The 13,126-nt window shown below is 39.2% G+C and overlaps 1 protein-coding gene across 1 annotated transcript in view; it reads left to right on the top strand.

The window, feature by feature from the left end:
- Positions 1-12,844, top strand: part of LOC126188955 (uncharacterized) — a 65,242-nt gene extending 52,398 nt beyond the window's left edge. Inside the window, exon 4 of the mRNA XM_049930716.1 lies at positions 12,245-12,844. Coding sequence (XP_049786673.1) covers positions 12,245-12,470 — 226 coding nt within the window. The 3' untranslated portion in view covers positions 12,471-12,844. The remainder of the gene's footprint in view (positions 1-12,244) is intronic.
- Positions 12,845-13,126: the final 282 nt, after the last annotated feature.

Raw genomic sequence — 13,126 nt, 5'->3', positions numbered from 1 at the left:
TGTCTACAGCATTTGTGTACATCACTGGTACAGTTAGTAATTGGTTTGTCAAATGGATGTAGAGTGAAGCAAAGGTTCACATAATATACAGACTTACTGGTACTCATTTAGTTCTGCATTACCTTCAGTAATTCTTATTGCTCATTTTGTTTATTGACAAAAAATACTCTTAAAAAAGGAATGGTGAATAAAAAACTTTGCTTTCCATGTGGCATAAAAGTGAGTCTCGCAGGCTTTTGAAAGGGAGGAGGAAGGGGAATTCAGCATGCTAAGTATTCCCTTGATCCTTTGCACAGAAGGGAGCAGGTAAGTGTAGGAAACACAGGATCTTATTAAAGTATTAGATTGGAAAGCTATACGGTGGCTTGGGCCAAGGGAGATACAATAAGCTATGAGGAAAAAATCAGAAGTGAAATGACTACAAAAGATGAGAACTGAAAACCAAGAAACTAGTGTTGGAAATGCCAGTCACAAGAAAGAAATGAGGGAAGGAAAAATACAGAAAAAAACATAGAACAGGCGGTTAGATATCTAAAAAAGAAAACTTAAGCTACTGGAGGTGAACAACACAAGTCTGTTCCCTACATCTCCTTCTTTTGTATACAATTTGTTGAGTAGCCTATATACCTAATTTCACAGATATATCTAAAAACAAAGATGACGTAACTTACCAAACGAAAGTGTTGGTATGTTGAGACACACACACACACACACACACACACAGAATTCAAGCTTTCGCAACCCACGGTTGCTTCATCAGGAAAGAGGGAAGGAGAGGGAAAGACGAAAGGATGTGGTTTCTAAGGGAGAGGGTAAGGAGTCATTCCAATCCCGGGAGTGGAAAGACTTACTCACACACACACACACACACACACACACACACACACACACACACATGTCCATCCGCACATATACAGACACAAGCAGACAGAGGCAAAGATGTTGTTGAATGACAAGTGAGGTATGAGCAGCGGCAACTTGAAATTAGCGGAGGTTGAGGCCTGGTGGGTAACGGGAAGAGAGGATATATTGAAGGGCAAGTTCCCATCTCCAGAGTTCTGGTAGGCTGGTGTCAGTGGGAAGTATCCAGATAACCCGGACGGTGTAACACTGTGCCAAGATGTGCTGGCCGTGCACCAAGGCATGTTCAGTCACAGGGTGATCCTCATTACCAACAAACACTGTCTGCCTGTGTCCGTTCATGCAAGTGGACAGTTTATTGCTGGTCATTCCCACATAGAAAGCTTCACAATGTAGGCAGTTTAGTTGGTAAATCTCGTGGGTGCTTTCACGCGTGGCTCTGCCTTTGATCGTGTACACCTTCCGGGTTACAGGACTGGAGTAGGTGGTGGTGGGAGGGTGCATGGGACAGGTTTTACACCGGGGGCAGTTACAAGGGTAGGAACCAGAGGGTGGGGAAGGTGGTTTGGGGATTTCATAGGGATGAACCAAGAGGTTACGAAGGTTAGGTGGATGGTGAAAAAACACTCAACCCCAAAAGTGCCCCACTTGTGACAGGATACTTTCCGGGACTGGATCAGACTCTGAATTTGGCTCTCCAGCAGGGATACGATTTCCTCAAATCCTGCCCTGAAATGAGATTCATCCTTCATGAAATCCTCCCAACTCCACCAAGACTGTATATGTGCAGATGGATATGTGTGTGTGCGAGTGTATACATGTCCTTTTTTCCCCCTAAGGTAAGTCTTTCCGCTCCCGGGATTGGAATGACTCCTTACCCTCTCCCTTAAAACCCACATCCTTTCTCCTTTCCCTCTCCTTCCCTCTTTCCTGATGAAGCAACTGTGGGTTGCGAAAGCTTGAATTTTGTGTGTGTGTTTGTGTTTGTTATTGTCTCTATCAACATACCAACGCTTTCGTTTGGTAAGTTACATCATCTTTGTTTTTAGATACATTTTTCCCACGTGGAATGTTTCCCTCTATTATATTCATATCATAAATTTCACAGATAGATATTTAATTCCATTAGATATCTAAAAAAGGAAACATAAGTTTCTGGAGGTGAACAACAAAAGTCTGTTTCCTGTCTCTCTTTCTTTTGTATACAATTTGTTGAGCATTCTACATGCCTAACTTCATCCTCTAAAAAAAGGTTTTATTTTCTCAGTTTATGTCCCTTCAGAGCTTGAGTCATTGACCTCTGTAAGATGCTGTATGTAACCTGCAAAATTTACTCCAAAATGTATTTATTTGGTATTGATATTGGTGGCTTCCCTGGAAGTGGACTAGCAGTAATCTGTGCAAACTAAACAGTAGAGAATGGCATCATGTCAGTATGCTCACATGTTCATATGTGGCTCTCACAAGAATGTTGGTCAATGATAGGGAAATACCAGTTTAAGTAGGTCTTATTTGTGGATCATTGTAAACCACTAAAGTCAAACATCTGAATGTAAACTGTGACAAATCTGTACTTACATTTATGACCTAGAAAAGATTTTATTATAAAGTTTAAGTTGTTCCTTGCATAATAATTGAAAAGCTCATGAGACTTATGACTGGGTATAATTACCAAAGATAGAAAATATTTTAGTAAACAGAGAGACCTGCCATTATAAAGACACAATTTGCAAGTGTCACTGACAGTGCTGTGTGGTTTAAACTTGCAGTGGGAAGGGCAGAACCTGTACAGATCATGGAAAAGAAGCTATAGTATTACAAGATACAGCCAAGAAGTCATCTTCCAAATGATTATAGTTTTCGGAAGTTAATATTCATACTTCATACTTGCATTTTCTTTTCCTGTTCACTCTTATCTGTGGTATGCATGGATGCTGCCCAGCCTATTGTGGGTATAAATTTTGCAGAACAGGAGTTGCAGTTGGAGTTCATGCATTGAAAATAACAGGAATGATTTCCTTCCAAAATATCAGCATTTTCAACAACCTTGGCCAGCTGCACTGCCATGTGCTTCTTAAACACAGGAGGTATAGTTACTAAATCAAGGGTAGTAAACTAGATTTATGATTTTAGAAATTATGTGAACTTGTCCAGTTGGTACACAGAATGCTTCTGCAATTTTTCCTTTTTGTCGTATCAGATTGGTAACAAAAAGCTCGAGTCTAATCCACAGCTGGACCTGGCATTTACACCAACAAACAAAAAATGCATAAAGCATCTGAAAGAAACTGTGTAATGTAGTCACAATTGTGCACACACACACATACATATCACCATTTCGTTTGTAAACGATTGGAGTTGAAATGATTTGAGGACACATTAACGTTGTGCATGCACAGTGCATTAGTGTTATCAGCTTGTGTTCAAATTATCAGGTATGTAACAGGCATGCACTGCATTAGATCATTTAAGATTGCTGTGGAGGAAGGAATTCTCTTACTAGCTGTGGACAGAGTTTTCGACTGGTCATATTGAGTAATATCGAAACATGTGGGGCATTTGGATGTGATGGTGACTCATTGTTAAAGTTGAATGGATACAAGAAGGAAATCAGCTGCATCAAGAAGATTCTGATCAACCAAACCTGACCACACCAAAGAAGGCTCACCATATTATGTGCCAAGCATTTTGTAGGCAATTCACATCTTCACCTGTTATTGGACACAAACAATGAACTCACTACTGTGCCCCATGTCATCCAGCAGCATTGGTTGGAGGTTAGAGAGGCCACACATAGTGTGGTGTCAACACCACAACATAGATAGCCGAATTTGGAGTCATGTCGTACCAAGGAAGACTTGACTTCTGACAAGTGCCATTGCATCTGTTTCAGTGATTAATTTTGGTCCTGCAGTATCTAAGATGGCCATCACCAGCAAGTACTGAGAAAGGAGATACATTCTGCCAATGTTTTGCAGAGACATATCAATTTACCCTTAGCATCATGGTGTTAGAAGCCATCAAATTTGACTTCAGGTTGTGGCTATCTCAATGTGCTGCTTTCCACAGTCCTTTCAGTCCCATAGAGCAAAAGTTAGAGGAGCTTGCCCCACTTTACAGGTGCAGTAAATTTTGCCATGTCACTGGAATTTTAAATTGATTACCTATCAATTATTTGACTGTGTAAGGTGTCAGCAACATTCCTACTTGCTGTGGGTCCCTGATTTCTTGGAGGATATCACAACTCTAATAAGAAAGAAATAAGGAGTAACAGAAATACTAATGTATTCTGAAATTAGAATTAAGCAAAACACAATATTTAGATGAGGACAGATTTCGCTGATGTTACACAATGATAAACGACACAGAGCACATGTATTGAAAGCATAAAAATCACAGAACTACAGTCAGTCTGAACCCAGAGAGCAGATCAAGGTAATAAAGGAGGAGTTTCTGGTGAATCTTACCACATGGATGACACCACCCTGCTCTGAGTGAACAAAATGGTGTGCATACGATGTTGACATTGCTATAGTCTGTTTAGGGCGATAAACAGGGAAACTGCCACAAACAGTAAAGAGGTAAATGGCTGCAGCAAGACATGTCAATTACAATGATGAAATTGCAACTGCTGGTCCATATAAAGCTCAAATTGAATGCGCAGGATGTGGTGCCACACTCCTGTAAGCTCTGAATGTCAAAAAATTGAGTCATTGCTGATTACGTGGAAGGGCAGGGAGCAAAGCCTACTTGCTCAGACGTAGGAGCTGACCACATCATTTTGCTGAAAGAGGTTTCCTATTATGGCTCAATCCTAACCATCAGAATACAGTTCTCACTGTATCCCTGTTCTGCCATGAGGCCGAAGAATGACCATTTAAAACTTGAATAGTTTATAATGTTTGCTGTCATTTTTAAAGTCATTTGTGTGTTAGGAATTGTTATCATGAAGTTTCTTATCTCTCAGAAAATTCATGAATGGTTTAAACTGTGACTGAATTTTCTAGGAACTCCAAATAAAATTGATAGAGAAATTAAGGGTATACCAGTCGGCTGTTCATCACCAGTGGGTCCTGAATCTATCATCTGACTGCTTATTAACTTGTACTCAACTCTCTTTCTTTGTGGCTCTATGTGGTAACCTATTGTTCAGCACAGTGATATGGTATAGACATTCTGCATCCTTCTCAAGATTTTTGGAGTTTCAAGATGTCCTTTAACGGCAGGAAAAAATGCTTCTTTTGGAGCAAAAAAAAGGTGAAAGTGTTACTGTTTAAAAGACTCTGACTAAAAAATGGGGTATCAGTGCCCCATTCTGCCTTCCTCAGCACCTTTAAAAAATTTCCCAAAAAATTTGGCAATGTGAACATGTTCATGCTTTTTTGTGCTGAGAGAGAGGAGGAGACAGTGGCGGTGGGAAAGAGATGGAAAAGTAATAAATACTAGAAAATAGTAGACAGTGGTTGTGGTATAGAAAGAGCATAGTAGACAACAGCAGTGTGAAAGAAAGAGAGGGACACAGCGGCAGTGGAACGCAGTCGACAGTGAGAAAACAGTGCAAGGAAAAGAGTGAAGGTGATAGGTGCCAGTGGCAAAGGACTAAGGAGAAAGTGGAAGTGGGTAAAAGCCAGTGATAGAGGCAGAGTCTGCAACAATGACAGTGAGGAAGAGAAATATAATGGCAGTGATAAGGGACAGCAGCAGTGGAAAGGTTTGAATGGAGATAGTTGCGGTAAGAGGAAGCATGAGGGAGACAGTGACAGTGAGATCAGACAGTAATAGTAGGACACAATGAAGGAGACTGTGGCTGGGACAGGGGACAGTGCCAGTTGGCGAGAGACAAAGATATAGTGGCATGAGATGGGCTGAATGAGTGAATGAAAATGGACAAGTGGGAGTGTATAGATATAACTATTTAAAGAAATGGACTAGTTGGTTGAGTGAATTACAGTTATGGTAGCTTGTGGGAGTGAGAGGTGAACTGTATGTTAAAAAGAGCGTGAATATTTCACATGCCATAATTTTTGGGACAACTTTTAAAGGTGCTGAGGAAGGTAGAATGAGACAGCTGGTGCCACACTTTAAAGTCAGAGCCATTTAAACAGGAGAATATTTGCCTTTTTTGTGTTCCGATATGGGCATTTTTCTGTTAGTTCCCTTCTTTTCCGTACTACAGCAGGACATGTCACACATATGAAAAGAACTTTATGGTCAATAAAGTTTTGATAGTTCACTCATGTGAAATTGAAATAACACAAACTAATTTTACATCTCAGACTAGATTTTGCATGCATAAAAATTTTGCATATGCGTCAGTACCACAACATGGGGTTCCCAGAACCCTTCTGAAGAAAACAAAGACACTTAATAGCATATTTCTACACGCTATGTCACTTTGTAAATGAAGTTTTCACCTCGCATCAAATTTTACATGTACAAATCAGGTAGATTTGAACCTCTGTTTCTTGGAAATGGATAAAGACATCTGTAAGATTTTCAGGAGTGTTTGAGATTGGGCTCTAAGAATATGTTGTAAAAATTACAGCTATTTGCTAAGTATAGCTATCTTGGAATATGCAGCTCTGTTTTGCTACCCAAAAACTATGTTCTTGGGATGTTTCTCAATAACAGATAAAGATTTTTGAAAACAGAAAGATGGCACTTCTAGATAAATGCCTAGAGAATATACCATTAAAATTTGAGCAATTTACTGCAGTTAGTTGTTTAGAAACTCATTTCTGATGGTGAAAAAATGATGAAAAATGCTTCTTTACGGTTTTCTCAGGAACCACCCTCCATAAGCTCCTTAAGGTGCACAATAGACCACATCTTATCCAAAGAGAACCAACTGATTTGCAGAATTTGTCTAAGCTGGAGGAATTGTGTAATGTTCAAACTTTGATGCTGTACTGTAGGATAGTTACAGTAAGACAATCCCTCTGTTAAGTATAAAATTGGTCCCTAGCTTAAGGGCTGTCCAAAACACTTGATCCTACTGTTGTATCACCACTAGAAGCCGAGTTATGAGCCTAAGAAAAATCACGTTTTCAAGCATAGTGTTTTGGAACATATTGGTAGCACATGGTATCATATGTATACAAATTGCCCACATTGTTACTGAAAAGACGTGTGTGTCACTTATCTCAAAAACTGGTACCCAGTACAGAATACTGCACTTAACGATAGTCTAAAAAGTGTGTCCACTGCATTCTAAGATCAGTTTTTCACTTTCAACTTATAAATCAGCACCCACTTAATGTTCTGTCTAGAAAAGGTGGAAGTAACCACCTTTCATAGACTTTATGATACCTAATTTTCATTACACTTTTCATGTAGTATCATGGTCTCATCTAACTTTAGCAGAAAGATCATTAAATCCAAATAATTTGAAGTACAGTATAATGCGGCATGCAAGTGATTACTATTTTTAATGATTATCTTTGGTGCAGTCGCTGTCTAAGGTTGTTTTATATACATTTTATTCTGTTTTTGATGTGCTATTAAAAGGAGCTGTGTGAGTTATGGTTTAGTTTTTATGTTGCAATAAAGTTAATTCAACTACACCTGCAACAACTGGTGATCCTGACATGATCTCTGATGGTCCTTAACCGTTTGTGTTGTGCCTCATCATGCTAAATACAATCATCGATGCCAACTGTGCCACACGACTTTCGTATCCCAGTTCACCATAACTCCATGATGTCGGACCTATCACCAACTGTAGACATGTTTACTGGCACAGAAATTAATTGCATGACGGTAAAACTACCACCACTTTGTCAACAGAATCCCGTACTGTGATTTGCACAACTAGAAATGCAGTTTTTGCTAATGCACATAACCACAGACGACGTGAGAGAGAGTTTTGTAGCTGCTGCACTCAATGAAGATATGGCCACGAAGGTGTAAGACATTCTGGCAATACCACTGATCACTGATCATTACATAACCATCAAGAAGACCCTGATTACACAGCTCTTGAAATCTAAGGCAAAGAGACTGGAGAAGTTACTCTGCAATGAAGAGGTTAGTGATTGCTTCCCATCATAGCTATTACACTGACTGCGTAGTCAGTGAGAACATTCTGTAGAATATTTGGTTATCACACCTGCCACCCAATGTGCACCAATGATCTAGATACACTCACACAAACTGCAGATCACACAGTGGAAATATATCTCTCCTTATGCATGGGAACACAGCACAAAGTTACAGTTTTTGGTAGACATGGATGCTGACATGTAAGTCTATCCGTTTGGCCATTGGCCGCATTGCAAGGCCTACAAGGCAAATTTTGAGTGGCCATTTGTAATAGTGGACATGATGCACCCCATACTCGGAGCTGACTTTTTATCATTTGATTGACTCCTGCCTGATCTCCATCATTGATACCTTCTTGACACTACTACCAACCTAGCAACCAAGGATTAGGGGGTACTGTCTGTTCATAGAACTCCTCAGACAGTTGCCAGAGATCACGTGCCAGACTCCCACACTAGCACCTAAGCAGCACTCAATGGTGCACTATATTTTGATTACACATGGACCACCATTCATGCTTGTCTGCACCGATTGCCATTCCAGAAACTGAAGATAGTTAAGTAGGAATTCTGGTATGTGCTTGTACAAGGGTTCTGCCACCCATCATGCAGTAGTGGGCATCTCCACTATATGTGGCCCCAAAGAAGAATAATGGATGGTGTTGATGTAGTGACTTAAGACAGTTCAATGCCAGAGCCATTACAGGTCAATATCCAGTACTGAATATCATAGATCTTACATTCAGTATCCCCAGTAGGCACATCTTTTCTATGTGTGACTTAGTTCGAAACCAGGTATCTGTGTCATCAGACGACGTTGCTACAACTGCTATCTGCTCACTGTTTGTACTATTTTGAATTTTTCCGAATGCCTTTTGGTCTTTTTAATATTGCTCAAACATTTCAACAGTTCATGGATGAAGTCACATGCAGTTTAGGCTTTTGTTATGTGTATATTGACAATGTCCTGGTCATGTCAAACTCCTGTCACAATTATGACAGATCTTCACTCATTTACATGCACATGTGCTCTTGAAGTGCTTTTCTGGAGCACCAGAATACAGTTCCTAGGCTTTACTAACAACTAGTAAGTAACAGCCTATGATAGTTAAAGAACTATAATGATTTCTCAGCATAAACAGTTTTTATTTCAGTTTGTTCACAATCTTGGCTTCCTAGCAGAATAAATTCTGGCATGGCTCCCCAAAGCCGAAGGACAAACTCCTGTGGAATAGTGAGGTCAATTTGGCATTTACCAAGCTGAAGACTGGCATCCAGATTGGTAAATTGCTAGCACACTCAGTTCCACATGCGCCTCTTACCCTGGTGATCGATGTTTCTGCAACTGCAATTGGTGCTGCACTGCAACAGTAAATATATGAGCACTGGCAGTCCTTAGCCTTTTTCAGTAAAAAGTTATTACCATCTCAACAGAATTGGTCCACCTATGGTCATGAACTGTATGCTGCCTGTGCTGCTATTAGTTACGCATTGTAGGGACAGCAGTTCACTCTCATCCCAGATGACAAGCCACTAACATACGCTTTCTGTCAGATTCTGAGAAAGCTGCAACATCTTGACTATATCAGATAGTTCACTACCAATATTGATCATGTTGAAGGAAAACTGAGTGAATCAATCACTAATGCTCAATCACTGATGCAGTTGATTTTTAAGTTCTTGCCACAGTTCAACAATCAGATAGTGAGCTACAAGGTTTGTTGGCATGACCATTAGGCCAACAATTCTGTTGTATTTGGCTGTCATTGTCAACTGTGCTGTCACCGCAAACAATTTGTGACCGTTTGTGACTACTGACCTTCACCAACAGGCAGTTTCCTCATTACATAACATGTTGTATCCCAGAATATGAACCCTTACCAGTAAGGTGAAGCAAGCTTTTGTCTGACTACAGATGGACAAAGACCGCCTGCAATATGTGCGACAATGCATGACCTGTCAATGGAATAAAGTTGGACGGCACATAAGGACACCTCTTGGCACGTTTTTTCCTCTGAATCATAGACTTCAACATCTCCATCTAGACCTCATAGGACCTCTCCCACCATCAGAACGACACACGTACTGCCTTACAGCTATCAACTATTTCACATGCTCATCCAGTGTCCCCAATTGCCGCCCTTACCACCAAAACTGTTGTGACTGTGTTCTTACAGAGATGGATCACCCATTTCACAATGTCTATGAATTAAAACAAACCAGGGAAGACAATATGAGTCATATCTGTTCAAAGTACTTGCTGTCCTCCTGGGTACGAAGTGGATTGGAACTACAGCTTACCGCCCAGCAGTGAATGATTTAGGTGAATGCATGTACCACCAACTAAAAGTGTCGCTTCGATGTCATGACTCACAGTGGTGGACAGAGATGTTACCAGTCATCCTCCTGTGTCTCCGTGCATCACTAAAAGAAGACGTGAAAGCCATGGCTATAGAACTTGTTATGGCCAGTAGATATGATTGCACAATGAGTTCTTTGCCATTGTGCCAGATGATTGCATAGCTCCATCTGATTTTGTATAAAAGCTACATACACTAATCCAGCAACTATGCCCTGTTGCTCCAGGAGATCAGCAGACCAGTTGCCCTTTTGTTTTTGATGAGCTACAGAAGTGCCATCATGTCTTCAAACAACATGACGCAGTAGGCAAGCCACTGCAGTCACACTATGATGGACATTACTGTGTCATCAGTAGGAAGGGCAAGATATTCAAAGTTGACATTATGAGTACACCAACCATCATCACTGTCAACAACCTCAAACCAGTTTTCTGCACACTCTACGCTAGTGAAGACTAATCTAGGCACACCACGGACTCGACCAACACTGCAGCCTCTCCACTGCCTGTCACGGATCAGCCACAACGAACATCAGTGGCTACCTTTAATGTACCATCAGCAACCTGTGCACAACCTATTGTTACCTGGTCCAGACAAAACTTTGATTCAACAGAAAATAATGTTAACACTAAGGGGGGAGTGGTTAAGTGCTGTGTTATGTGCACTGTAATGCTACGCGCAAGTGATTACTATTTTTAATGATTATCTTTGGTGCAGTTGCTGACTTACATTTTCTCTTTGTTTTATATACCGGTATGTTTAATTCTGTTGTTAATTGTGCTATTAAAAGGAGCCATAGAAGTTATAGTTTAGTTCTTATGTTGCAATAAAGTTAATTCATCTAGCCCCACAACATATCCATTCACAGGACCACTCTGTGCTACTGACTGAAATTCAGGCTTTCTCTCACCAAAACAACACGGCGCAGAAGGTAAGCCATTGCAGCAACCCTATGATGGACCTTATCGTGTCATCAGTAGGAAGGGCAAGACATTCAAAGTTGACATGATGAGTATGCCAACCATCATCACTGTCAACAACCTCAAACCATATGGCATATTAACAATATGATCATCTGTACATCTTGTTCTTAATGCTATTATCTTCTTAAACATTCAGCCATTTCTGGAAGCTGAATAAAATGTATCTTTTTTAACAACTCAACAATATATTGTTTCAACTTCGTATTCATATACAAACAGTGAAGAGGTAAAGTGATGGCACAGAGAAATCAATTCTCTAAGAAGTGAAATATGAATAATTTGCAGTTAAAAGAATTGTGAAGGTCATATGATTTTTGCTGTAATCACTAATTTCTGTTACAGCTGTGTATACATACAATGAGGAAATTAAAAAAGACTGTATAAATCAGTTCTATGGCAAGCAAAATCTGAGATTATGTTGTTTAAAAAGGAATCATAAGCATCACAAATGGAACTTGAATATTACATCAGTTAAAAAAGAGAATCAGTATAGTCATAACAGTTCACTTTTAACTGACAGAATTTGCAGATTTCTTTTGTAAGAGATAAGATTTTTCTGTGCATTTATTTTATTTCTTCATTGTATGTATGTACAGATACAAAGTGGAAACAACAATAAGTGAAGACAGCAAAAATAACATGTGATGAAGGTAATTAGCCTTGAAGCTGGTTAAAAATACAATTTAGGATTTGTTCAAACTGCCCCATCAATTTTTGTCATATTGCATTCATGAATTTTTCATTTATCTTCAGTTCTTCAATATCATGTTATTTATCATTCTGGTAACTGTCATACGTTTATATAATCTTAGGAGTGTCACCACACACTGAATTACTAAAACCCATTTCTTATTTCTATGCTTCATACATCATTTGACCTGGGATTCAATTTTGCAAAACTATTTTTAACATGAAGTCTGTAGCAGTGTGTAAAACTAGACAAAAACTAATTAGTATTTTATGGTGATTAAAGACATTGACTATGTTTTCATATCCACAGGAATGTAATAGAGTCATCTGTTGGTATCAGAGTGGTGGAGATTCGTGATGGCTCGGGACAGATTCTCTGTGACTGGCAGTTTCTAGAGGAAAAGAAAATAACTGAATTTGCACTGCCATCTGAGGTATATTCTGAGGCTGGCCAGCTTTTAGTTGCAGAAGATTCTGCAGGAAATATCTTGAAACATCCATTGCCAATTTATGCAGTTTCTGCATTAGTTCCTTAAAAATTAATGTGCTTTTATTTATTTATTTTTAATACTGCCTTTGAATAAATCTCAACTCAAACCCCACAGTCTATTTTACTTTTTATGTTTATCACTGTATGAAACCAAGTTACAATATTGATAATGTATGGAATAATAACTAAGAAACTGTATAATTATCTTCAGTGGTAAAAGTAACAAAAATTACTTACATCTAAAAAACCTGACAAAGCCACACCGAAATCATAATATTCACTACAGAAGTTACATACGAAACTAAAGGTAGCAATTGAAGGGTTATCATGCTAAAGGGGCTAAGTAAGAAAATGTGCTTTCTTAGTTAATCAGAATAAATTTTATTCAGATAACATGAACATAAATATGCACGAACTCCACATTAATACGTCTCATTGACTTAAGGAAAGAAAGCTATCATGTGGCATGTTCCAAAAACAACAAATAAACACTGAAAAGCTGAATGGGCTAAGTCCATCAAACAAGTGTTGGAACATTTTTACCTCTATTAATCATTTTACTGTTCAGTCTTTGCACAATTCATTGTACAACTGTTTTTGCACCTCAGATAAGTCTTCCTTCATACTTTTAAAGTCTTGTTTCTTCTGTGATCGTAATCCTTTTGCACCAGTGACCTCACTGAATATGATCGTTTTGAAATC

This window comes from Schistocerca cancellata, chromosome 1, assembly GCF_023864275.1.
Source record: "Schistocerca cancellata isolate TAMUIC-IGC-003103 chromosome 1, iqSchCanc2.1, whole genome shotgun sequence".
Classification (NCBI taxonomy): Eukaryota; Metazoa; Arthropoda; class Insecta; order Orthoptera; family Acrididae; genus Schistocerca; species Schistocerca cancellata.
Note: the sequence above shows the minus strand (reverse complement) of the source record. Positions and strands in the feature narration are given on the sequence as shown.